Source organism: Amblyomma americanum, chromosome 11, assembly GCF_052857255.1.
Source record: "Amblyomma americanum isolate KBUSLIRL-KWMA chromosome 11, ASM5285725v1, whole genome shotgun sequence".
In the NCBI taxonomy this organism is placed as follows: domain Eukaryota; kingdom Metazoa; phylum Arthropoda; class Arachnida; order Ixodida; family Ixodidae; genus Amblyomma; species Amblyomma americanum.
The window spans coordinates 18,260,721-18,288,451 of NC_135507.1; the positions used below are offsets into that span (position 1 = coordinate 18,260,721).

A 27,731-nucleotide genomic window follows, 5' to 3' on the forward strand; every position below is an offset into this window, starting at 1 on the left:
CTAACTGGACTTAAGAAACTTGATCTGCGTTTTGTTTCTGCACTCGCCTGCAGTGAACCACCACGGGGGCCTCGTTGTACGTCCTGTACTCGTTGACCTTCCTCAGGAAGGTGAGCAGGGTGTTGGGATAGAGGGGCAACCCGTAGTCGGGCCACGAGGTCAGATGGAAGTGCTTGACCTCACGCGTTGTGTCTGCCAGGGTGAGGTGCAACTTGCGGATCACGCAGTCGGGGAACTTCTCCTCCGAGATGAGGTGGACCTGGATCTCGCCGTAGCTGGCCGTCTTCTCGGGCCAGTACTTCTCGCATTTGTTCTGCGACGATGCGCCGGAAACGAAATTAACCGCTCGAAGATCTGGCATGCCTGGCAGTCGAAAGCCTAGGCAACACTCCTAAACTGAAATGAGTACGAAATCGTAGTAACGGTCTTGATTTAAAGTAACGCATGTGTCATGAAAACAAACATTTTGTATTTTTGAGAAAAAACCCTTCAGTGCAAGCTCTGCTCAGAAGCTCATAAAAGGTCTTCGTCAGTGTCAAAATATACAATGATTTAAGGTTATATTTGCATAGTGGAAACAACCGATCTGTTTTTTTTCCCGAAAACATACACTGTTTGTCTTATTGCACTGCTTAGCTACGGACGCGTTCTTATAAACCTTCATGAGGTCATTCTGACTATATAAAACCCAACATTGTAGGCCGAACTTGGAGGGCACATTTAAGCTCCGGCTTAAGAGTGGCGCAATAGCATAATGGGTGAACTCTCATATATGCAGAAGGTAATTATCTCCTTTACATTTACAGACCCCGGGAGTACTCATACCCCTCCTGGTGCAGTGGTGCAGCGGTTAAGCGATGTGCCGCTGCCCTGCGGTGGAGAGTGCTCCCGACGGTGGGCCTTGAATGGCCCAGTTTGCTCTTCCCGAGCGACCAATCATTACTTTAACATCCACCTGCCACCATGGGCAGTTTGCTCACTGTCCGGTGGGCACGTTATGAAGACGCCACAAGGTCACATGACCTAGGTTGCCGACCTGCCTCCAAGGTTGCTCTGTGGGGACCTCCTGCCGCAGCCACGCCCACGATTTTTCGCTTACAAAGCCTGCACCACGTTTTCTGGAGGCCAGAGTCGTGCTAAACGCTGTCGTGCTAAAATTGCGTCTTGAACGCCAGCTCTCGTCTCTTATACCTTTTCTGACTGTCCTTACTTATAGGCGGATACAACGTGCTCGTCCAGGCTTACTGAAGAGAGCGACTGTTGCGTAAAATAAGGATGCAGGAGATATAATATATCACGCCTAACCACACGATTGTCAGCTTTTGTCTCACTGAGTAGCATCAAAAATAAAACACCTAGGAGAGGACAAAGCTGTGAAATCAGTCTTGCCGTAGCCTATCTACAATGAAGAACCTATATCTCCACGAACAGCTCATGAAAGGCAACAGCCATATCGGCTACAAAAGTTTACGGTGTGCGAGTATATGGTAAAAAAATTATTGCGAAGCAGTCACGCAAGGAAATAGCTTCAAATGTCTGAAGGCGCATGGGAACAAGCATGTTCTATCAACTGGTAACACCACCTGGCTGTTGGGTCACGAAGCAGCGTAGGAAAATTCCAGGGGCACATAAATTCATTGTGTTGGTGATGCGATAGCAATCTAAGCTCTTGACGCCTTTGCCTAAAGTTACCAGTGAGGATTATGAAACCGCAACCTCTTCCGGTTCACCCTGCTCACCGCTGCCACGGTTGGCAGTTGGAGTTTTTACACAGGCGAACGTTGTTCTGTGACGTCACTGCTGGTGTGTTCAGGCCAGTTCTCTCCATCCAGTGAATATTCTCCGGTCTGGTGACGTCCCTGCCGGGTTGGTGACGTAACGTCGTTTGAAGATCAAGTGAAATGAAAATTAGTTTTTGAGAGATGCAAATGGCGCAGTAACTCTCTCACATATCTCGGCGGACACATGAACCGCGCCGTAAGGGAAGGGAGGAAGGTGGGAGTGAAAGAACAAAGGAAGTGGCGTCATAGTGTCGGTCTCCGGAATAATTTCGACCAACTGAGAATCTTTAAGATGCACTGACATCGCACAGCACACGGGCGCCTTTTTCCGCTTCGCCTCCATTGAAACGCAACCGCCGCAGTCGGGTTCGAGCCCGGCTATTCCGGCGCAGTAGACGAGCGCCCTAACCACTGAGCCACGGCGGCGGGTGCGCCTTTTCAGCCGATGGGATTTCTGCGTATGGTGACATCAGTGCCCGCTTTTTGCTCGGTGGGGCTTGTATGCTTATTGCATATTTCTTTTTCGAGGACACGCATCCCGCGAACTTTTGTTGCTTTTTTTCCTCTTTATCTCTCTCTCTAGCACCTATGCTCTTGAGAAAGCGCGCATACCTTGCCTAATTCAACGAGGCTTGTTAGCATGACGATCTTGCAGACGTATTCTTGCCACACCATGCGCCAGAAATCATTTAAGGTTTGATGTTTGGGACCTGGAAGAGAATATTTTGTGGTTTTAAAGTCGTTGCCCAAGTTTTCTAGGGCCAGTAAAAAAGACTAAGTCACCAACGCACGCTCCAGTGTACTTTGCTGGCGCAGTGTTTTTATGCGAGGGCATTAGAAACCCCAACAGAGAAAAAATTTGTCTGGCGTCAGTTCCTCATAAAATTCCCTGATGGGTCGAAAGTATATTGACGTCGTCAGACCATGTGAAAATGCAAAGGCTGAAAATAGCGGGAAAACGAAAAAGGTGGGGAAACCCGGTTGAGACCAGTTCTTGGCATAGATGGCCCTACGGATAGGTGGCCGAATGTGTCCGGCTGTGGGCAGAGCAACGTACAGGGGTACGAAAAATCAACCGCGAAAAGAATCATAAAGGCACATAGCAAGCTCAATAAAAGTATTCTAAATTTATTGCATTCAAAGCATAGAATTTAATTAGGTGACCTCATACTGTTTTTTTTCCTGGTATGTTTCTCGCTGATGATTGATGCTTCCTCCATTGCGGAAAGTAGCTTGTCAAGTCTGCAGTGCATCATTACTATATTACGAGAGCATAACTGTAAACGATGAGGAAGCATTACCTTGAGTGGCGATGTAACGTGCTGGCCTCCAGAAGCCCTACAGGAAGATAATGGCGAAAGTTAAAGGAATGAATCAGTAAACCGGCTAAACATTCGTTACTACTTACTCACGTCGATATAGTTTGCATTGATATAGTCTGACTGGGAGACACCAGGTATGGGCTTGAGCTTCACACGGCTGTGGTCATCTGGAAGAAATGTGTCATCGACATTGTTTCGTGCAGTGGGAACTTATCGCGGGCTCATACGTCCGACTTGAAGGAAGAACTCTCACTGATGATTCATGGAGTCCTCAAGTGATCCTATGTCAGGCTTATTTTATTACTTAACTGTGTCAAACCCAAGCAAGAATCTTGTGTGAAGCCTCGGAGTAGCTTGAGTAAGCTCGCGTAAGTTCGGAGGAGCGCCGCGCAAGCTGCAGGCAATGGGAAGAAGCTCGGGTAAGTTCGGAGGAGCGCCATGCAATCTGCAGGTAATGGGAAGAAGCTCGGGTAAGTTCGCAGGAGCGTCGCGCCATTGCAAGCAATGGGAAGAAGCTCGGGTAAGTTCGGAGGAGCGCCGCGCAAGCTGCAGGCAATGGGAAGAAGCTCGGGTAAGTTCGCAGGAGCGTCGCGCCATTGCAAGCAATGGGAAGAAGCTCGGGTAAGTTCGGAGGAGCGCCGCGCAAGCTGCAGGCAATGGGAAGAAGCTCGGGTAAGTTCGCAGGAGCGTCGCGCCATTGCAAGCAATGGGAAGAAGCTCGGGTAAGTTCGCAGAAGCGTCACGCAAGCTGCAGGCAATGGGAAGAAGCTCGCATAAGCTCGGAGGAGCGCCGCGCAAGCTGCAAGGAATAGGAAGAAGCTCGGGTAAGTTCGCAGGAGCGTCGCGCCAGCTGCAGGTAATGGGAAGAAGCTCGGTTAAGTTCGCAGAAGCGTCACGCAAGCTGCAGGCAATGGGAAGAAGCTCGCATAAGCTCGGAGGAGCGCCGCGCAAGCTGCAGGCTATGGGAAGACGCTCGGGTAAGTTCGGAGGTGCGTCGCGCCAGCGGCAAGCAATGGGAAGAAGCTCGGTTAAGTTCGGAGGAGCGTCGCGCCATTGCAAGCAACGGGAAGAAGCTCGGGTAAGTTCGGAGGAGTGTCGCGCCAGCTGCAGCCAATGCGAGGAGAGTGTCATGCCCGTTGCCGCCTAGTGGAGAGAGGGTGTGAAGATGAAGCGCGAGAAATGTGGTTGCGTGCTGATGCAGGTACCAGAAAAGAGGCGAAGAATGAACGCATGATTTCTCATGTCTACTCGGTTTAACTACTTTAAAAACCTTACCACTTTTTTGTTATTTTCACTTATTTCTCTTTACTGGGTTAGAAGTTCAGTTGTGTGTCTTAGCGTTGAAAGAAGCATCTTCGTTCTGCATGCATGTAAAGAACATCCCTACATCGCCCTTGATAGTTTACTTTTGTTTGTTTGATTTATAAGTCAAACAAACAAAACGGCGAGTTTCAACTGCTAGTATACTCGCCGCTGAAACCTTGCATGCAGCAAATGCGCAAGCAGCAATAAACCACGCGCTTCCACTTCGCACACTAAAGATGGGAAGGAAATTGTCTTATACTGTAAGGAACACGTTTTCCTCGACGCACCTTGGAAACAACTTCTTAAAGGAACTTAAATACCCATTATTGAAGTATGAAAATGTTTCATGCGGATTACAAGCGCTACTTCTCTTCACTCTATTTCTTTTACTGTAAATGCATTGCTACTCTTCTGATCCCTGCCCCTCCAACATCCTGGAATGTGATAGCTCTAGCATGAAGCCTACCTAGTGTTGCCTAGCGCTGAAATTTGTCTTGTCAGGTGACGAGCGCTGAAGGGTCTTTTTACATGGATCTACCGTCCTATAATCTATGTCGCAAATTATTTCCACTTACAAGCCAGTAAATTGCCGTAGCGGTTCTTGAACTTGTTCTCAGTCCTCTTTGCTTCTATTGCTGGGCGCTGGCAGCCCTTCGGCTGGCTCTGAAATCAAATCGAATTAAATTCCAAATGCCCTCAGTTGAATCTGTCTTAAAAACAAACACCACATCTCCTGCAAAAATGTCTGACTTTCCGACGAAATCAAGGTTACCATTTATATTTATGAGAGCCGTATAGAATACTCCTTTTTAAGACAAAATAAGGCGCTCATCAAAAAACTAATAAACGTTAGGCAATTTGACGGTAGAACTGCAACAATAGTCCACTAATATTCTTTTCCGTCCTAACCAATTTTCACTCATGACAATTCAGACGTATTCCATTGTCCCACGCACCTTGAATACCTGCCGCTTTTAGCGCCTCTTGACAGAAACAGGAGTGGAGGACGGGCTCTCTTTCCAGGTATTTTTTTTTCGCACGGATGAATGCGATAAACATGTGCTTCGCCGTATCTTATGAAAATATTCTTGATGGGGAAGCTTTGTCCAGTATGAACTACCATCCCCACGTGTCGATCAGCAGTATTCGAAATGTTACACAATAATAGCAAATTTAAAAAACAAACAAACGCTGAGACGATATTGACTAGACCGATCTCTTCTTATTCGTGTGTCGAAAAAGGCCGTGATATCTGGCACTCGCAAGCCTACATTTAAGAAATAGCATTTCCAGTACAGCGAAGCCATTACTTAGAAAGCAAGAAATAGCGCTTAAACTCCCCTTTTTTTGTATGCGAGCCCACTACAACAAGCTGTGCTTCACTCACGATGAATTCGGATTTCAGGCCATCACAGGCTAGCATCCTCTGCACGTAACCTTGCAGTTTTGACAGAGGCAGCGGTTTCGAAGTCGTCTCGCGTCCGCCTCCGGTCGTCTCTTCAATCTCGGAGTCAGATCTGTCGTTTTTCTCTACTGTCAAAAATTCATCATCAGAAAACAAAACCATAACGCTTAATGCGTGCAAAACTAGCATACATTTTTTCCGTTCAGAAAGAAGGGTCATCACAATCTATAACGCGCGTCCTCGCGCCTGTTTTTTTTTTAGCATTCTTGTTTTGTCCTTTTTGTGCTCGACGCTATAGCATGTTCCAGCCGAACTGACTGCATCCGTATTCGTTTGAAAGAATGCCAACAGGCACATCCAATTCTTGCAAGATACTGTAACAACGCCGTTTGTCCATGCTAGGCGAGGATATAAATGTGCAGAGTATACCTTCCTCTGACCTCGAAGCTTATTCGTGGTTTGAATAAAGGAAATCTCAAACGGACGTTTCCGCTGAGGCATGTTTCAAACTTAGTGAAATTGTAGACTGAAGCACTGAAGTGAGAACAAGGTTAGTCAAGAACCTCAGTACCCATAGGTGAAACATGGACTGGTAAACAGCTAAACTACAGTGCAGAGGGAGATGAAGCATCTAACACATGAATATTTAGACGGAAGTCGAAGGCCATGTCGCATGTTGTGTTCAGTTCTGTGCATGCCTCTTCGTGGAGCCAATTTACTCCTTGGCCCAGCCAAATGGCATATTAAGAGAAAAATTATTCCCAGTTTTATATTCTACCAACCGTGTGCAATAATGCAGTTAGTGTAAAAGCGCGGGAAGAATACCCGGAACTTTCCAATTTTTGTTTGCAATTTCAGTGTCTCTCTGCAAAATTAATTCAAAGTATGGGAGTAAAGGCTCACTTTAAAAGTATGCGATACTACTCATCCAGCGGCTTTATCACATGTGTGAAGTTACTGACGCTGTACATTGTTGATTCTTCAATAATTTTAATATATCCGACTATTTATCACCACATTAACAAGCTTACCGTCGTTATCAGGCATCGTAGGCGGGTGTTTTCCAAGTAGTTTTTTCTGCTTTTCCTCTCCTTCTCCTATTCCTTTCCTTCTTTTCTGCCCTTCTTTTCTTTCTCCGTCTTTCCTTCTCTTCTTCCGCCACATCCTACATTTCAATCAGTTAGCCTGGAGGTTATGACCTCTCACATCTACAGCACGCTAATCAGGGTTAAGGCCGGCTTTCAAGAGCGAAGAACCTGCGAATATCGCGAGAACTTTACCCTGCGACGTTTCCGCCGCGAATTTGGCGCAAAAATGAGCTGTTCGCTACTTATCAAAGCTAGTCAGATACTATCGCCCGGCGTCCGCCGCTAGTCGGAAGCTATGACGCTCGGAGGTGTTGTCGACCTAGTAGGTGTGCAGAACAATTGGTTCCTGTCTGAACTCTTTGACCGTACCTGTTGGAAAACTCCACATAAAAAAGAGACTTTTCTTTGTAAACATTTTTCAGATGAAATAAATGGAAGATAGGAGCGTCACCTTTGAAACGGGGTAGTGGCAGTTGCGACCACGATTGGCTTTTTAAAACATATCAAACTTAAGTGTATTACCTGTAAATTCGGCTTGCTTCTTTAAACACAGTTTTAATTCTGAACTTATAACCTCAGGTTCCCGCCCCACTTTTGAGCCATCAGTCTTCCAAACGCTTTTTGCTAACTTTACCACATTTATTCGTATGACCTTTGTTATCTCTAAACTCTTGTGCCTCAGGGAGAGTGTACCTGCCTGCATCGACATCTGGATGCATACCGCCACACTCTAGTGTAAGATGTTAAATTGTTTCTATACATTTACCTCACACTGGACATGTGTCATCTTCTTGGTTAATTTTCTTGTCGTAGCTTCGTGTTTAGCCACCCTGACCTAGATTCAAAGCGCAGGGTTCTGCCTCTTGAGTTTTCATAGCATGACTCCTTCTTGATTTGCTTTTTCTAATTTTTACATAATTCTGCAGTATGCTTCTTTTCCATTTAATTAATGCAGTTCTTTTTTCTGCGTTTTTATCTGTCGTTTAAAGCTCTTTATTTCTCCAACGTTGTTTCCTGCATGCATACTGCTTAGCTCCCAAACTTTTTCCGCCGCTGTGAATAAACGCTTTCTTGTTCAAGCATTTAAACACGCTCACCTTTTCCTCGCATGGAGTGTAGTGCGACGAATTCGCGGCAGCACGCTGCGCTAAATTTTCCACCTAAAAAAATTCTGCACTGAAACTTAGCCCCATGGAGGTGGACCTTTAGACAAGTTAAACAAAAATCAGAAATGATAACGTACCAGACGGCAACCGTGGCTACTACCGCAGCGATGACGACGCCAATAATGATTGCAGTCAGTACAGGCCAACCAATGGCGGGCTGTTTTCTTCGCACTGAAATCAAGAGGAGGTATTATCAAAGCTCCGCAGGTTATTGAATATATTCTAGGTAGTTTTCTCCTGGTAAGATGAGGTAATTAGTTAAAGAAGGGTGTAATTGTTAGATAAGGCAAACGTAGCAGGGGAGGCATAGGGGGTCGGTGAATGTAATGATGAAGTTTGCGGTGGTACGCTGTCCGCAGCTGGCGCGGGACAAGGTTGATATATATAATATGTAGATCAAACAAGGAGGCCCCTGCCCTACAGTGACTATAGTTAGGTGGGTGTAAGTATCATGCTTTTCATGCAAAGGCTTAGCTTTCGTAGCTGTTTATAAAATCACATGCTTGAGCAAAGAACGCCTTCGTTGAATGAAATTTGTTGCGACCGTAATTGACATACGTCCACACCTTCCAAAAGTTCTGACAGCTCATTCTCACACGACACTGAGCAGAAAAAAACATTGCACTGGCATTGCGGCGCTTTTTGCAGCGAAACCTATTCTTAATTGGCTTTAGACGTACCAGAATTGAACACTTTAAAAAAATTGAAACTAGGCTTTTCGAGAAAAAATACAAATCTTCTGTAGGGGAAATCTCTTAGCTTCGGGCGGACGTCAGTAATTGTAAAAACGTGCTGATTAGCTGGGTAATTAAGTAAATTTTATGCTCTTTCTAATTAACGAAGTTTGGCGGTGCTTTCAAGTGATGAGTTTGTAGCCACGGAGAACACAGTGCCTTATTTATAGCTCTTTGATATTTGATGTTTTCCTAGAGCCCTAGCCATATCAGTTTTTAAAGCAAATATTTCCTAAAGCCATGCAGGGCGGGAAAATTTCGTGTTTTTTTCCGCGCCAAGCGGAAACTCAGCTCAAGAGAAGCGCTGGAAGTCTAGTGCAAACGCAGTGTTTCAATGATGCCAGCACCCAATTCGGAACGTCCGTAATAATTACACCGACTGGGGAGCCTTCACGCTCAGCTTAGACAGCGGGCCACGTTATCTTTTGCTTCGTTGCTCGGCACAAGAAAAAAGATGGTCATCGTCAACTATGCGGGCGTCGATTCCGAGAGCCCTGATAAACGCAGCGTGCAGTTTTCCCTCTTTTTTTTTGTCTCCACCACTGTGACTATCCGACGGGCTAGGTGTGAGGCGCCATCATCCATTTATTCAGTCAACAGGTCTAGTTACTGTTTGTGTATAATCGCTGCGTGTTACAAAGTGCGCGAGAGAAGTTTCGTCCACGAAGCAAGGAGAGCTTGCGCGGCAGTGGCTGTAAGATATTAGACAGTTCTTATGGTTAGTAGCGCTAGCTTCATGAAAAACATTGAAGTTTGCCATTGAGGCGCTTGTTTTTGTGCTGTGTGGGCGACATAACCATTGCAGAGTCCAGGTCTCAATTTATCTAAATGTGCAGAAATATCAACTCGGCAATTTAAAGACTGAAACTTCAACGTCGCAGCGTGAATGCTGTTATAATGGCCACGCCAGCGAGCGCAACTACAATACTATGTTGGTGAGAAGGTGGACATTGTGATCGCTATGGACGCGGAGCAGGAATCCACACTATGCTGCTCATCATCCTCAGAGTCCAGTGCTGGCCCGTCTTACATTTATATAGATATTTTAATAGTTATTTCGATTTAGGACCACTCCATGAGACGATGTTCAGAAAAAGATGCGACCAGACAGTGCTACCGATGATTTTGACATCAATGTCCTGGCGTTCGTCTCTGTCAGGTCGGAAGCAAGCGTCAGGGTAATTGCCGGCGCATATGGACCGAGCCTTTATTCAGTTTGGAGGTCGCTTTCAAGACATTTTCAAGACACAGCTGTCACCCATGTCATGTGTGTCTTCACCAGGAGCTGAGACCAAGTGACTTTGAGGACCGGCTAGATTTTTGCAACTGGTGCATGATGCAATGCGATCAAAGCCCGGCATTTCTCTACGGAGTGCCTTGGACTGACGAGGACCAATTTCGGAGGCAATGGAACATCAGTTTGCACTACTCCTATTGTTGGTACGACGAGAACCCACGCGGCCTACGTGAGCATGAGCATCAGGTAAGATGGTCAGAAAATGTTTGGTGTGGCGTTTATAAGGGCCGTTTTGTTGGTCCTTACTTTACCAACCGCAACCTTACTAGAAAAAAGTATACAGGCTGGGTTTTAAAAGGCGTTGCTTCTGAATTTGACTCAGAATTGTCCCTGGTTACGTTGGTCGCACCACATTTTTCTTCATTAGCTAGTCCATTCACGGGCGATTTCTCTTCCAACCACTCGATTTGGTGTGGCGGAACCGCAACCTAAGTCACCCGGTTAATCACCCTTGGTTTTCTTCCCCTGGTAAATTTCGATGGAGGCGAAATTCTAGATGCACGTGTACTGTGCGATGTTAGTGCACTTTAAAGAACTTCAGGTGGTCGAAATTTCCGGTTCCCTTCACTAAGGTGTCCCCCATCGCCTTAGTCGCTTTGGGACGTTAAACCACCATAAGCCATAATAAATACGTTAAAATGAGGTTTTCAAGGCGCAATCAGCCATTGTCGAAGATTTGAAGCAACGAGTAAGGATATCACTTGAAAATATTCCCAGACAGATGCTTTTATCTGCTATGAACGCTATGAAAGACCGCCTTCTTTTGTGCATCGCAATGACGGAAAAGCAATTTGAGCACATGTAAATATTGTGTGTTGCAGACCCAGGCGACATTCCTTCCGTGGATGAGTGCCCAAATCAGGCTGCAACCCACTGAAGCATTCAAATACGCAAATTTTGTTATTTTATGCTTGCTCTGTGACTCAGAGCAGCTAAATACCCCTGGCCAAAATTTTCTAATCATGGGCCACCACTCACTTCTTAAAACAAATAAGACGCGCCTGGTTCCGCACGCGGCAACAGAAATCAGGGATCTCAAAGAAAGCAACGTCGCGCTCCAATGCCAAAACGTTTGCAGCCACGCAGTCATTCTCGTTTATTTTAGCAGTCAAGCTGATACAACGTAAAAGATAAACGCTTAGAAGAAATTACGCAATGAATGCCAAGAAATCGGCACCACTAAACAAACCTGTATGCTATCACAGAACATTGGCTTCAGCAAAGGTATAGTGGTGCGAAAGAAATAAAAAAAAATGCCTTCTTCCGGAAGTAATCGCACACGCGGAACGAAAGGCCAATGCCTATCAAGGGTTCCAGAATCGACGGCCGCGTAGTTGAAGATGACGTCGTAAGATCTTAGTTAATTAGTGAAATATATTTAATTTAACTTCATTAATTCAATTCAACTGGCTGCCACCTGCCACGGTTGGCAGGTGGCAATGTTGAGACAGGCAAATTTTCCTCTTGACAACTTTACAAGGGCAAGTGTGAGAGAGAAGTTTGAGAGAGGGGGTTGGACGCGACGGATGGCCCGATCAGGTATCGCTAATTCGTAGGAGCACATATTGGCTTTCTCTCACGACTAGCAATGTATATTCTACGGCGTAATGCAGGGCTATCACTGATCAATGCACTAAGCCCGTAAACTTAGCTCTAGGAAGGTTTCTTTTAGTTTACAATTTTCGATTACGCATAGTGGTGCCCACACAAATTTTGGAAATGGGGAAGCTACAAGAAAGCTTAATTTTTTGGCAGTCCGAGCATGCAGTCACGCACTGACGAATGCGTCCTGCAACTTCCTGCGCTACCTGCAGAAAGCATTTTTCAATGTTAGAACACGCCACCAGGCAGCAAGAAAATTGCGCCTTTGCCGTGGATTGCACGTTCCGCAAACTTGTGGGCCTAGCTGTACGGTGATGACAGGTGAGTCAAAATCTCTCTCGCCCTCTTTCCTATGAGAGCCCACGGTGGCTCAGTATTTATGGCACTCGGCTGCAGACCCAGAAGACGCGGGCTCAATCCCGCCCGCGACGGTCGAATTTCGATGGAGGTGAAGTACTTTGGAGGCCCGTGTACTGTGCGATCTCACTGCACGTTAAGGAAACCCAGGTGGTCGAAATTTATAGAGCCTTTCCCGACGGCGCCTCTCAGCCTCAGTCACTTTGGGACGTTCAATACTCATAAACAAGAAACTTATTTCCTATAAGGTATATCACAGTTACGAATTATCTTTCTTGAACTGGCGTCAAGCCACAGCAGATGTGAAAGTTTATTTTTCTACATTGTTAGAGAAATTGCCCTCAAATAATGTCTTTAGGCAAAAGATGCATTAAAGTTTATGCGTCAGCTTTAAAAATGCTGCCATATTTCTTTTCTGCCGAGGCCTTTTCTCCTTCCGTGGAAAAGGTAGAGCACATGTTTTTGATTTCAAAGCATGCCTCTAAAATTTTCACATCAGTCAGCAAGATAAGTTCTTAACAGCGATACATTTTCTTCTTGGCTGATTTGCACTACAACGATGTAATAACGTAAAGAGGAGAAAAATATCCTCACCAGTTATTGGATCAAAGAGGCGTCGGTAAAAAATTTTGCTTCGCTGAAAAATAAAACAGGTGTTAATTATAGTATCGTTTCTGGTGAAACGCCATTTGATGAGTAGAGTTTTTGGTTTATTAAGTTTCTATTTACTTACTGTGATTGGGAAGGCAAGAAATACACTCTTGAACCACTATTTATTTACTAAAAACCATGGAGACGGCATTTCATAAGCGTCTTGGGCTTATGAAATGCCGTCACCATCGCTTCCCAATGAGCTTACACACAGGTGAATTGGTTAAATTTCGTTTTCATTAAAGTCATTGCTCACGGAGGACTGATATTAGTTGCTGCTAAAGCAATATAGAAAAAGACTCAACACAAAAACTGATCTTTTGAAGAGGGAGCTACTCAACAGGCAGTAAATAAAACTTCAGTACATTTCCCACAGTCACCTTCCTCTCACGGCTAGGTGTTTTAGTCGCGGATAAGCGTGCTGAGGTTAGCTGCTTTACGCTGAAAATCACAGAACAACACTGCCATCATTACCTCCATGTACTCTCTGTACTAGGCTGTTTTCGTTCGTCACAGTATGTGATGGCGCCCTTATAGAAAGTTGTGACATCAAGCGACCTCTGCTCCCAACTTTAATGCAGGTGGTATTAGGTAGATGCGATAAAAAGCAGATAATCTGCTTCAGAATCAGGTATTTACAAGTATTAACTCCCCGTTACCGAAACTCACAGATGTTTGAACGCTCGAACAGAGACAAAAAAAGTAACGATTGCTGACCATTGCTACCAATAGTTTGTGTCTACATCACAGATTCGAAATAAAGCAACAGCATCATAAGATTAAAATAAACAGCACTAGAAGCTAACTCACGCCTAGGGTGCGCAGTTCGGCGGCGAGACCAACGCTGTAAGTGGTCCCGGGCACCAACGGTGCGTTGTAGTATCCGTCGTAGTAGAGGCCGTCTCCAACCGTAAACTGTCTGCCACGGCGAACTTCGTCGGGCGCCATCTTGGCGGCAACGTAGAACGCCTGGTTCTTGGCTACCGACACGTTGTAGCTTGGAGTGCCACCCGTCCATTCGTGGATGGATCCGACGGCGCTGTTAATCGCGCCATCTGTGGACCATTTGGTGCGATTTCTGCTGTCGTGTCTCTCCACCAACACGAAGTATGCCCTGAAATAATTTCACCTGTCACCTTTATGCGAATACGTAATCCGGCAAGGTACAGTACGTTATGGTATAACATGAGGTGTTTTACTTCTCGTAGCTGTTTGTACGTGGGCCGTTGAAATACCTTAGTGAAGGGTAACGTGTTGGCCCAGAGTGTTGATTGTGTAGGTTCTAGCCCGCCATCGCGTGGATTTGCTACTTTGTTTTTGAAGTGAGATGCAACCAGGTTTATCTGGAATGATCACAGCAACGAGCAAATTATTCCAGGTTGTTCGAGATTGTTGTGATTGTTTTTCGTACTTGATCTCGAAAGTTCTTTGTCAGCGTTAAACAAATGGTTGAGATTAGCGGGAATTCCGTCTCTCGACGACCGCTGAGCGCGCTCTTTTATCAGAAGAGTTAAAACGTGGCTCTCAGTAATTTAAGTGCATGCCATTAGCATATCTGCCGCGGCAACCATCACTATCAGAAAAATAATTTCGCGAGGTAGATTGCCGAAAATTCTAAAAAATGTAGCTTATGTTCACTGCCATTACTGAACACGATTAACAAGGTAATTCCATGGGTATCGAATTTTTCTTCATGTGCGTTTGTTTTTCTTGTGTAGAAAGCTAAATGAACAACCATCACAAGTGGACAAAAAAAGGTCGTTATTTTTGTGAAAACGACGTAACGCGTTCCGAGCTGCCTTAACTGCGTCGATATGTGGCCGCGCACTATGTTCATCACTCTCCAATACGTTTTCTTAATCAGGAAAGCGCGCACCAGAAGAACTAGAGAACGCAGTGGAGATCACAAATATTTGCAAGAATCTGTATGCACGTGTATCAGAACCTCCACGTAAGAAATTTACGTTAATTTAATAGATTTTTTCAAACTTGTCCACTTCCTACTGCTCCATAAAGACTCGAAAAGCCAATTTTTTCGGAAAAATTGCCACGTTTAAAGGTGCGCTCATCGCTGACTGCACATGGCGCGTCGTAGTGCCTATTTCTTTGGCACTGAGTAGTGTCATATTGTCGTAATTTCTGAATCCGGTCACAGCATGCACCGTATGGGAACGCAACAGTGGCCAGCCTAACATAAAATTTCCCTTGTTTCTACAAACTACCCCAGACAGCACAGTAAAACCTCATTGATTCATTCTTAGAAGGACCGCGAGAAATGTAATAATTATTCGAAAGTCACAATTAACGAGTGGTCCCCAAAAACTGGCAAAAATCGTCCGCATCAGATTATTTTAGTGAGAACCAGGGTGGTTGTCGGGTTCTTTTCAGATGTAAATGGCTTAGAAGCGAGGATTTCTCGCAATTTCGAGATGTTATTTATGGCGCGGGCACTGTCGGGGATGCCCACCAAAAGTGCTCTAAAATAGTAAAGGCGTTCGCGACTTTCTTTAACGTTGGGACGCGATATCAGTCGAGTCTCTTCAAAAGCGGTGTCGTCGCTTGCGAAGAGACTGCACTGCAGAAACAAGCGAGCAGCTGAGAGCCGCAGACACCGCGGGCCGGCATGAAGCTCAAAAAGAGAAACCGAAACTATGCGATCGGGCTCTTTATTTTTTCAATGGAGTCCTCTGTTGTCAAGCGTACCGTTGCACATCATATGTTCGTAGGGTACAACGCACCAAGCAACTCTTTCTTGAGGACTGCTCTTTGAACGATCGTGGGCTATTTCATTCACATTTGGGATGCAATATTTAACCGGCAACCTGCCCGAATTAATCGGCATGAACCTTGCTGCATCCGTATTAACGAGCCTCCGATGCAACATACGTTTGACATGGCATTGGCAGGGACACTGCGAAAGACCGAAAGTCCGAGTTATCCGAATTCACGAAGTACCGGGATCTAAATAATAAGTATTTACTGAATTTGCAAGCTTGACGTCACTTGCTCTCAGAGGACTTACCTGATGTCCTTAGACTCGTTGTCAGCACGTGTTAGCTGCAAAGTGATGGCGTTTGCCTCCACTGTCTTCAGCTTCACATTTGTCCCGATGACTGTAACTAAATGAAATATTTAAATTAGTCGGGAGAAATAAGAAATAAACCTCCTAGCGCTAAGCGGCAGCGTAAAACACCGCATGAGCGTTTTAGATAAAAATACTCTCTCGTTCTTTTTCTGTTGCTGGTTTTCTCAAACAATACTCGCATTTGCACAGATGAAAAAATTCACAGGGGCCCCTAATTACATTGTGCTGGCAAGAAGGTGGTATTAATAGCCCTTACCGCAAGTAACCCCACTTCTGGTGACGTCACATATCTGAAGCCTATGGGAATTAACTTGTCTGGTTACCTGACTTCCCGCCAATCGGCAAAGCTTATGACCGACGCCACTTATTTTTTTCCCGATGAGGCTTTTAATGCAATCGCATTTAATGCATGAGGGTTGTAACGCTATCGCTAGTAATCATGATCATCATTAGGCCAACTACAACCACTGCGGAGCAAAGACCTCTCGCACTGGTCACTAGCTGCTATTGCCTTAAAAAAACTACGTCTTCACGTTCAGTTCTTTGTATAGGAAAACTATACTTGACTAAAGCGGGATGTATTGGAAAGGAAAGGTTCCTGTAAAAATGCCACGTGTTCTTGCAAACACTCATTTTGCATGACTAAAAGACGATGCCGCCTTCTGGTCAGACCTGCTGTATTCTGTCAAGGAGGAAGCCGTAATCGTGAATTTGTTTTTAGAAATTTCATTCTAGCTCCTTCTTAATCGTATCAGCTATGCTGGAGACAGACCGTTGAGTTTGTCTTCTAGAAAGAACAAAATTAGGAATGAAAACGCCCGAAATCTGCTGCCATCGCCTTTTGCATCGATTACTACGTCCAGGCTTACTGATCAGTCTTTTATTTAATTGATCGAATGATTAACCAACGGAGTGACTAATTGATTGATTGATTGATTTTTACGTACAAAAGCAGAAATTTTGACATATAGGCAAGGCGTAGTAGCTGCTCCGTAATAATTTTAAGAATTTAAGGTTTTCTACCGTGCCTAATGACTAAAACATGGCGGTGATGTTTGATCACTGAGATTTGAGCGCGTCTATCCGCTCGAAAAGAAAGAGCCACTGAAGGATAAAAGCAGAGGGCAAACACGAGGAAGCTTTGTTGTGCAATTGCAGCACATAGCTTTAACAAATGTTAAAAGTCACCGCACGGGACACACTAAGTTGCGTCGGCGTACAGAATTTTCTTGGCTTCGAGGGGAGAGTCCGAAAAGATCCTTTGCAAAAATTTCTTTAGAAAGTACGTATGATCTTCATAGACTTCTGCTTATAAAGTTTATAGACTCTCTATAGACAAAGATATGAGAACAGTCTATAGACTAATCGCCGTACACTTTTAATATACTTTTATCTATAGACTTTAGTCTATATACTGTGAATAGACAAAAATAAATATTTAAAGGAAGGCATTAGAGTCTAGAAGAAGTATATAGACTGTCTATAGAAATTTTTTTTAAGGGATATGCTATCAGCAACGAATGAAAAGTAAATAATACATTTGAAACACGAGCTATATAAAGAGATCTGAGCAGGCGGAAGCTCCATACCAGAGCAAGTTAATTTAACTTCGGAGGTGCGAAGACTGACTTTTAGAAGTGTTAATCAAACTCGCTTTTCTTTGATCTACAGGAGCTAACATGTGTTTAATGAAGGTATTCGACAGGGCACTAAGTCGCAATCTTTTGGCAGAACGGCCTGCCATCAGCAGAGCTTCCAAGAGCATACACGAGCGTCGGAACGTTTAACGTTAGCTTTCGTCTTCTTCCTTGAGCACCAGGCGCTGAAGGTCTGTCTTACAACGACCTCCGGGCAAAAAGGCGCCATCATGGCGATCTATGGGGATGTGATGATAGCGGGGTCGTACTACGGTTTGAGGCGGTCGGTTTGAACAATTTCAAGGCCCCGGCCGCGATGATAGTGGACGCGGCGTATGGGGTTCGATGAGGTAATTGACCAGGGATGTTTGCCGGAGAATGCGGTAGGGGCCCCGGTACTAGCTGAGAAGTTTGGAGGAAAGGTCGGGACTAGAAGAAGGTACCCACAGCGAGACCAAAGACTCGGAAAGGTAAGCTGGAGGAAGTGCAGATTGATCACGGCTGCTTTTCTGCCGCTGTTCGACGTGAGAAGTGATGGAACGGGCAAGCTGGCGGCATTCTTCGGTATAAGTTGCGGCTTGGGAAATAGTTGTAAGTACGGAAGCATTCGGGCATATCTGCCGCTATTTCTTTGTTTCTTTGTCCATATGTCCCACACCTTTATAATACTGCCGGCAAAAGGGGGGTCTTTGACCTGAACAGAACTCAAATTTTTGTAGCCGTTAAACCTCCGACATTCAAATCTATTCCGAAGTCCTCCAACGGGGCGTTTTTCATAGCTAAAAGTATTGCATTGCGTGTACAAAGTGATCAACAATAAATCCCCGTATGCGAACTTCGTAGCGGAAAGGCACGTGTGCTGAACCACTGCAATCGCCCGCTGCGACAGCCAAAGAAACCTCGCGCCAATGACAAGGTGAGTGAACAGATTGTCTATGACTTACTTGATTCTCGCGTCACAGCAGTGACTGAATTACTCCTGTTGCTGACATTATCCACACCTTTGTTCTTGGCTGCCACCTGAAGAAAGAGAATTTAGAAATTCTTTTAAGTCAAGCTAAAGGGTTTAAATACTCCTCCGCCAGGATAACCACGGCCAGCTGATTAGCGACTGTCAACGACACCAACCCCTCTCACGAGTGTTTAGGAGTGAAATTAGTGTAAAATGGCTCGTTGAGGGTGAGGGGAGGGGGGGAGTAGATGGAACAGGAGGGGTCAGAGTCATAATGCTAGAGGTAAATATGCGCTGGTGTGATGGAAGTGTTCAGCTGCATGCATCGTGTGTATTAGATGGTAGAAATGATGGGAGGGGGGAAGTGTCTGTAGTGACTGCTGGAGGGCACTCAAATAACACCGCAGGTGACCCTGAAAGGCTCAACGAACAGGGCATACACGCTACATTGACCTAAGGGGTGTAAGCAAAAAATTCATCGTTTTTCAGAAAGCATCACAAAATACTGCGAGGTTTCAATTGCAGAAAAACGTCCACGAAAGCGGTTCATGGCATTCCAGGCGCAAAAATGCTTTATAGAATCGGACTCAAAACTGCAAGCGTGAAACACAGAAACCATAAAGCAGGATTGTCCCATTTGATTCTGTACTAAAACTGCCTCATATCTATTAGGCATCACAGAAAACTATTTTCTGAAGCAGGCAGTTCAGCTTACGACTGGCGGCAGCTTTCGTGGCGCTTGAGAATTTAAGATTCGGCTGCATCGTTTTACTAATAACCTTAATGTGCATGGACCCAATTCTGTTCACTCTAGGTATTTCTTCACACACTTTCCTTTCTTCAATTATCCATTTTATCCTCTTTCCCCAACTGTAGATTGGCCAAGAGAGGCTGAGACATTTCGGGCCAGCTTTCGACGGTGCAGCAATTGCCGACGCAGCTATTCTAAGGGTAGTCCGGCCTTCACAAAAACCTGCCTGCGCATAAGTACCACCACTGCAATATTTTGTCTTGGGTTCTTCCTGCTCTAGTGCTGCATCTAGCATAGCCGATTCACGTGTTACAATACGCTGCACCTCCTGGCCACCATTCAGCTTTGCCGAGAATGTTTACCATCAGTTGTTTTACGTCATCTGCTTTTACACTTGACGGCGCGGAAAGAAGAGGGGAAGGAACAGCGGAAGCAGCGGCTTCGATGGCGGCTGGCTTGCCAGCACTTGTTGAAACCCTCTTGCTGTTCATCTCCTCCACGAAAGCGAGGAATTTGGCATGCCCTCACCAGCACCACGTATTGCTTATTGGGAAGCAGCTGCGAGAGGAGTGCGCAGTGTGCTCCGGCCCTCTCGGCGTCTTTGCACAGTGCCTTGTCCGGAGTGAGGTGGAGGTATTTAGTGAATAACTCCTCTGACGCCAGCTTGTAGTAGACCATGTATGCCTCGAGCACTCCGTGTGGGGGATACGGCGGCAGCCACGTTACGGCCAGTTGATCGCTTCTGGCGCTGTACACCGTCACTTTGCTCGGAGGTGGCGGCGCTGCATGAAGAGAGGAAAGCTTTTCACCAGTGAAGTTCAAGGTTGAACCTTAATGTTAATGTTTGGTGCAGGAGTTTATTAGGAGATTAACTGGTGCGAAGAGTTCATTGCCGGAAACTTCGCAACTCATACGGAGTTTTGTTTGCGCTGTGAAAAGAAGCTTTAGAAGCCACGTCTTGATGAAACACGAGCGCACAAACTCCCGACTGTGAATGATTGTACCGACGCCTCTTGCGAGAGTGCCCGCATTATAACGGGTGCAGAAAGTCGCCGCTAACTTTTGACAATATAAGTGCGAAACTAGAATTTCCGGAACTGATCACTGCGATAAATTTTACAAATTTGGTGCCCTTAACCCTCTTGATGATAATGATGTATCGGAGATTAGGTGTCATCATATCAAGCACTATGAAAACCAAGAAAACTATATACATGGCTGACTTCCGTTGCATAGCTCTTTAAAGAGAGGTGCAATTCTAATAAAGAGAGGACAACAATATGCGCCGAGGGTCTGGGATACATGCAGATAGGAATTACAGACGTACCACTGGGCGTAGTTGTGAATGTGATGCTGGCGGCTGGTCCCAAACCGAACCTGTTTTTCGCCCTCACGAGGAGAATGTACTCCGTGAAAGGAGCTAGGTCGTCCATGTAAAGCACGGGCCTGACGACATCCTTTTGAACCTTGGCTTGCGCCCACCTGGCCGAGGACGTCCTAAGTGTCTGGTAACCAGTGATCCCGCCGTTGATGAGCTTGCAGTCAGGTTCCTGCCAGAAGGCTCGGGCTGATCTTTCGGTGAGTAGATCTCTCTGAAGTCCTAGCGGTTGCCCGTCGGGAGCTGCGACAGTTCCCAGAGTTGAATGACAGAGTCAGAATGAGGGTGAGCCAGGCATTTATTCTAGTAAATCCTTACTGCGTGAAGTGCCTGCTGAGTTTTTGCGGTCCTTTTCCAAAAGACCTCATGCGTTATCCTCAAATTCATGATTAGATATGGCGTACAAAATCATCTTCGAAACATTTAGCTATTAAAAAAAAACGAATGCTTCAATAACTTTTTGCACAAATAGAAGAGACTGTGTCTGCTCCGAGGAAGAATAGATGAGGCTTAAGTTCAAATTTCAGCGTTTTTTTATGCAGCCTCAATGATTTTTCATTACAGAGGGAAAACGGTTGAAACATGCCAAAATCCGCACATTCGCATTGCGAGTGAACACCGATAGCTCATCGGAGGAGTTTCGTTGTTAGCCCCAAATGTTCATTCGATGGTAATAAACTGAAACCTTAGTGGTTACCAAATACAGTGACATATTCTTGCGCATTCAGTGGTGTACATAGCGTTCCGTAAGCATAAAATTCTACTTCTGCTGCATTTCCCTACCGCTGGCCTTACGGGTCAGTGGTAGGGACGCAATCTCTTAAATCAGTAACTCAGGAAGAGAAATAGCCGACAGACTTCTGTAAGGCTAACACTGCCTGTATATTTACACCATCACTACCAGTGGTCAAACATATTCTGCATACTACAAACCTGCCGCGGAAGGCGGTTCTAAACGAAGTCGCAAAACTGTGGTTCACAGGAAACAAGCCCGAACTATAATGTCAAGCCGCCGAATGCAATACAGGTAAGTCCAAAGTTTTGCGCGAGAAATCATTTCCAGAATAGTGGCGCTCCACCAAGAGAGTTTAATATCGGTTGCACTTTCCGCTTTTTCCAGGTGAAGATCGCCTCGACTATCTGCAACTACTAATGCCACTGCAGGATTGCTGTTTTAGCGGTTAATCTGGTTACTTTTCTCCCCTTGGTCTGTACGCAGAAACGACATAGGTCGCTGTGGAGTCGGACTGGCACATTGTAGCCGCTTGGGCGTGTTTTCTCTTGGACTCAGTAGTTGTCATCTCCCCAAGTACTACGGCTTCCTAATGAACCACGTGTGTCAGCAAAATCATAAGGTGGGGAATAGGTGGATACGAAGAAATGAAAAACCGCAGTGGTATGGTAATGAAAGGCCACAAAGACCACATGCGGAAAGTAGGCTTTGAGGTGGAAGCCGCGGTGGGCTCTATGTTTGAAGCCTATACGACGCCGATGTCGGTTTCTGCAACGCGGCCTAGCTACAGAACAATGTGAGCACCCCAGCGAGCTCCTCAATTGGCCCTATTTTGGAGAGATTCAGGGAGCCCATGTAGTGCGAAATTCGGCCTCTCAAGTTAGTCGTTTCAATAGTGATATCAGAGTTACGCGGGTCCGGCATAGGCAAGCCAGACTTATTGTACTTAACCTTGCGTTCCCCACAATGGGCTGACATTGGTGGTGAGCAACTGCTTTGCCCCAACTGTCCAGTGCTGGCTCGGTGTTGTACCTACTACAGCGCAAGGTTCTGGACCTGCAAACGCGAGCCCCAAACCCACGTAGTGTTTCGAATCCCGAGTAGAAAAATTAGCGCAGGGGGTCGACCATTGGTGGGCAACAATTTTCACCCGTAGTCCTCCGATTCACGAAGCCGCCAATAACGAGAATAACAGGCTTTTCCCAATCGTTACTCTTGTAGGAGGTTCAGCAGAAAGTCGTTGCATGAAAATAACTATTATTTTCTCTTCTTCTGCCGAGCCAGTCTTTTGTCAATGGAGCTAATCTTTTCTACTCTTTCGACTGTAAAGGAACTTCAAACATGAAAGGAATAATTTCCGCATTTCTACAAAGATTACTTGCACGTTAAAGATATCCAGGCGGTCTAAATTATTCCGGAACCCTCCGATGCGGTGTTCCTCACAGCCTATTCGCTTTGGGACGTTAAACCCCCATAAACCATACACCTAACCCTATGCGAATATGATGCACTCTTTTTCAGTGCCCAGTATCCTGGTCTGTATCCCGAGAGAAAGAAATCGCTTTTTCAAATATCGACAGGTTAAACTCAAAAGATCTTGGGCATCGAGCACCAGGCCGCGCTCCTCGTCGAATTGGTCCAATGCCAGCCAGGCGCACCACGCGAGCAGTTACAAGGAAAGCTACGAACCTGGGCTCAAACGTAGCAGAGGATGCATCGCAAAGAAAGGCAATCTGCACGTTTAAAAAAAAAAACTGCATTGTTTTCAAGGGGTCACTGTGGTCGTTTAGTGATATCATGCACTCATAAGGGGATGAAACTGAAAATTCGTTTTTTTGGGGGGGAAAGGAACAGGCGCAGTATATGTCTCGCATCTCGGTAGACGCCTGAACCGCGCCGTAAGGGAAGGTATAAAAGAGGGAGTGAAAGAAGAAAGGAAGAAAGAGGTGCCGTAGTGTAGTGTTCTGGTATAATTTCGACCACCTGGGCATCTTGAACGTTCACTGACCGCGCACAGGACACGGGTGCCTTTGCGTTTCGCCGCAATCGAAATGCGGCCGCCGCGGTCAGGTTGAAACCCGGGTACTCTGCATCAGTAGCCGAGCGCCCTAACCACTGAGACACCGCGGCGGGTTTCGTAAGGAGATTAAATTAATTTCTGTTATGGTCTCTTCTAAGCGCCCGATTTTACCAGCGCTGATGTCAGTGTTGAGCTAACTGCAAATGAACTATTATTTGAGCAGGTGCCCTTTTCATAAGCTTTTACGATTAGCATGCCAGGTGATAGAGGAATATGTCAAGCGTCACTGCAGCAGATGACGTCATCGCTTCGGCGGACGTGATAGTTGTGACGAGCACGCCTATGATTTTAGTCTTCGTTTGGCATCTATTTTTCTCTGCACTCTGTCTTCACGCGGCAGTGACAGTGACCCAGTCAGAGCCACTCGTCAGGCCTGAGCACACTTCCAATTCCGTTATTCAGTCTCAGCACCAGCAGTCGGTTGGCATAAGCAGCAGTGCCCAGAATGCATTTATGGAGTAAGACAGCCACATGCCAACAGTGAGATACAAACCCACAACCTCTCTATGTGCACGCTCTACCAACCGAGCATAGCCAAAAATTGCGGAGAAAAGTATTTTTGAGCGAGAAACCATTTATGAACGCACATTTTTCTTTTAATTTAAGATTTCACTATAACAATAAATATATTGACAGATCACCCGACAGCATTCTTGAATTTTCTTTAATAACCTTTTTTCTATGACAGTCTGAACTCTTCGAGGCGATCGATGGAAATACTTTTGAAAAAATATTTTGCTACATATCAGAAGAATGGACCATTACCTTCAATATTTCCACAACAGTGTCTTACAATTTTGCAATTTTTGAAATTTTTGAGTGAGAATGCTGCACCTGTTATACCACAGGCTGTCGAACCTTCTTCTTTTCAGTGTATTCGTGTTGCGTGTAACTTTAAGTTGAGACTGTTTACCATTGCCGCCCGCGGACAATACGGCAGACGTAGAACGTCGCGTAATATCGAAAGTGCCACGTGGAAGGTGATCTAACGGTGAGGGAAGCAGCTGTGCGTCTTCTTCGGTTACCTACTGCATCAAGACTCCCAGAACCGAGGCCCTCGTCAAGGGCGCCGCTGAGGATTTCCAATATTTTGAGCTACCGATCAGATTATACTTCTTGTACCTCCATCTTGCATTTGGAATTCAAATATTTTCAAAATAATGAGCCACGAAACAAAATTGCGGCAAAACACGAGATCAAAACCGAAACCAAGATAACCGAAACTAGTTTACAGCCAGCAAATGTCGCAAGATACAAAACGACGTCATAGATGCTATCAAGAAACTCGTTATATGGACGCCGAAAAGGGAAACCTGCGACTGAAAATGATAGTTTGAATCAATGTTTGTTTGAAATGACCAAAAAGAACTTCGACATTTTTTCGTTCAACAAATGCAAAGAAAATATCGGCAGGCGTGCAGCCCGCGACGTCACAGATGGAAGGTTGCCTGCAGAGAGCGTTTGAATTGAGGTCATGAAAATTTTTTTTCCTCTGAAACGAAAGATGGCCTGGCTGTGAAATTTTCCACAAAAGGAGAGTAGTCTGAGCAGAACCTACAGTGAAAGTTTCCATAAATTGTGTGTCCGTGAAAAAAAAATACATGGACATCGCCTCTTAAACCATTGAGCAGACAAGGGCATGGACATGAGAAGCTGGTTGGGACAATACTAATTTCTCTGCAACTTTCCACCCTTTGTCATTCATACAATCTCGCTTTCTCTTTGTTCTGGCTCTCTTCTCCTCTTACTCTAGCCCTGTCTCCCCCTAATAGGACGGATTACCAAAATTATAGATGTTCTCATCATAATTTCCTCGCGTTTAAAAACGTTTTCGCAGTATTCTCGGGCCCATATAATACAGCTGTTCCGTTACGATTCTTTCCACTTTTATTTTTATTTCTAAGTGGTAGGCCCAGGGGAAGCCCCCAGTGCCATGCCCAGCACTCTTTCCTTGGCGTATGCTGAAGCTCAGCGATAGCGGATGTAGGGTGTCACTTAAATTGAGGAGGAAGATTGAAACGAAGATGGATATAAAATAAACTGCTCTTTCCCTACACAAGCCATGCTTTATAGCTTCACTTCGGCGTATACTTCCCTGATTAATTCGGCTTCGAAGGAATACGATTGTTATGCAACCACAGTCGACCTTTAAAACTGCATTCTATGAAGAAAAATTAGCCCCAGGTAGTCAGGAATCCAGGGCGCACGAAAAGGTTTAATAACTTTCTGACGTTTGACTGTAGTACAAAAATTTGATCCAGTTGTCGCCTGCCGAGTGCATGAGACATTGTTGCATTTGAAGGTCTTTTACGTTTCTAGACAATTCAAGTAGCCACGAATAAGCACTGCTTCAAACTGTAAAGTGTCATTACTAGTTATTCAGCTTACTCTAATGATATCTACAGAAAACGATCAGAAAGAAAAAAAAAGAAAATCTTTGAAGCAACGAACCTTCTCCTTCCGTGCTGAGGTGGAAATCTTTCCAGGGCCCGCCTTTGTCCGTTCTCGCCTGCATTGATATCTTGTACGTGGCCGAAGGCGTCAGGTTCTGCACTTCAGCCGATGTTACGCTGGCCTTGTAAGAAAAGTTCAAGCTCTGCTGAGCTTGAAATCCGGGACACTTAAAGCCGTTAAAGTGCAGCATTTGAATACTCAGGTGGTAAGAGCGCAGCACGTCGTTGATCACGGTGGGCCGCTCCCAGCGAAGCCGGTACGTCTTGGCCAACACGCGCTCCATGAAAAGCCTGCCGACTTCTCCACGGGCTGATCCAAGTTGATGGAATCGTAGTGTAGAGAGAGAAAATAAAATATATGCAATGTTCGTGCTGTCGTCCCCAAGCACTGCAGTCACACAAGTGGGCTCATTTTATAAGACGCATTTCCAACGATCTTGATTGATCATTATTTCTGCTCTGGCAAAAAAAACAACATAAAAGTACCTTGTAGTCCCCAGTCTGTCTTACACGTGGGAAAAAAATAGTGCTCCTGGTGTAGTACGAGCCTGGACTTATAGTGTCATGGGACCAGTGGTGAGGTTTTGTACTTGTGTCACGATTCGGACTGCATGCTTTGCGCTTGATTTGAAAATTGCTGGGCAGCCGCGGTATTCTATAGGCGCACCTGGTAGCTGTCATCAGCATCACTTGAAATCTCCATTACGTGACTACTGATTAAAGAGCCGTTATAAAAACGCTACTAAAGAATTCCACAGTAACGTGGCTGAAATCTTAATAACTCTTCTTGCATAAGGATCGCAATCTCAGAACGGTCATTGGAAAAGCGGCAAATGTGAACTGTCAAAGTGGCCTTCGACAAAACAGAAAACCCCTGAAGCCTTGAGCGAGATGCATACCTGTGTCAGGCGCTCTCGTCTTGCCCTCTTCCTTCTATGGTAACCAACATTCACGGGAACCACAGTAGCATCCACACTAGTTTACAACTGCCATCAACACCGACGCTCAGCCGAAGGAACGGGTGCTTAAAAGCTACGCTGCAAAATTTTATTGAGTTACCCTCTGTGTCCCTTTAATGTCGGTTCGTGCGGGACAGCCAGCGTAACCTGGGATTTGTAATGAGCCTTTCTTCACTATGATACAACGCTCTAGCGCAAACCGCGATACTTACCGGCTGTGGCGCCCATCTCCAAGCACAACAAAGTGAGGATGAGCAGGTAGGCTGTCCGCAAAGCATGCTTCCGATGCATGGGACTCAGGGGGCCTGGTGGAAGATGATGTTTTCGTTGCACACCCACAGAGCTGCAGAAGCGCAGGCCGTCCTTTAGCCACGCAGACCCGTACGCACAGCCCACAGAGGCACAGGCATACGTACGACAACCCCTACTGAGCCCAACGATAGCGCAACTTCAAGCGATTAGAAGCGCGGCTCTCGGCCACTCTTTCCCACTTGAGGGGCCGCCAAGAGCTCCATGTGTCACAGATTATAAGTAAGGCGGAACTGATAGGTGGTTCGCGACGTCGCTCTTGAAACACATCGGAAGATCTAAGAACCTTAGCCTTTTTTTTTTACTATCACATGGACTTAAAAGGAGAGGTTGGCACTTTACAGCGGGGAGCCTGCTTCTATTTGCACATGGGAATAAAGCGCAGGGGTACAGCCGGAAAAATAAGCTGGGAAACAAAGCTACAACACAATGCATGATGAAAAACACACGCCGGATATGCTAACGTGAAATGAAGGGTAAACTACATACCCTTCGTGGTATTAGTCCTTCTTGGCAGACAAAGAAAGACATCGCTCTTCAGGTGATGAACGGATGCCCAGCTGCCTTCAAAGTGCATCCGTTAGTTTTATACCGTTGTGCAAAGTTGATGGATTGGTTAGGAATACAGAGTGGTACAGAGCAACCTTCTTGGTGGCATGCTGCTCGGCCGCTCTCTATGATGATGT

General features: G+C 45.6%; 1 protein-coding gene across 2 annotated transcripts in view; it reads right to left on the reverse strand.

Moving 5' to 3' along the window:
* The window catches only part of LOC144111496 (receptor-type tyrosine-protein phosphatase mu-like), a 39,969-nt gene extending 12,798 nt beyond the window's left edge, over positions 1–27,171 (reverse strand). The window contains exons 1-16 of one of the 2 annotated variants that reach the window (XM_077644819.1): positions 26,949–27,171; positions 25,776–26,087; positions 20,461–20,754; positions 19,662–19,915; positions 18,375–18,450; positions 15,731–15,827; positions 13,519–13,822; positions 12,652–12,694; positions 8,145–8,238; positions 6,845–6,978; positions 5,796–5,941; positions 4,984–5,071; positions 3,194–3,270; positions 3,083–3,119; positions 2,394–2,491; positions 48–313 (exon numbers count right to left, since the gene is read on the reverse strand). In XM_077644819.1, coding sequence (XP_077500945.1) covers positions 48–313; positions 2,394–2,491; positions 3,083–3,119; positions 3,194–3,270; positions 4,984–5,071; positions 5,796–5,941; positions 6,845–6,978; positions 8,145–8,238; positions 12,652–12,694; positions 13,519–13,822; positions 15,731–15,827; positions 18,375–18,450; positions 19,662–19,915; positions 20,461–20,754; positions 25,776–26,087; positions 26,949–27,027 — 2,399 coding nt within the window. In that variant the 5' untranslated portion in view covers positions 27,028–27,171. The remainder of the gene's footprint in view (positions 1–47; positions 314–2,393; positions 2,492–3,082; positions 3,120–3,193; positions 3,271–4,983; positions 5,072–5,795; positions 5,942–6,844; positions 6,979–8,144; positions 8,239–12,651; positions 12,695–13,518; positions 13,823–15,730; positions 15,828–18,374; positions 18,451–19,661; positions 19,916–20,460; positions 20,755–25,775; positions 26,088–26,948) is intronic. The other variant, XM_077644818.1, reaches the window with a different exon arrangement.
* Positions 27,172–27,731: the final 560 nt, after the last annotated feature.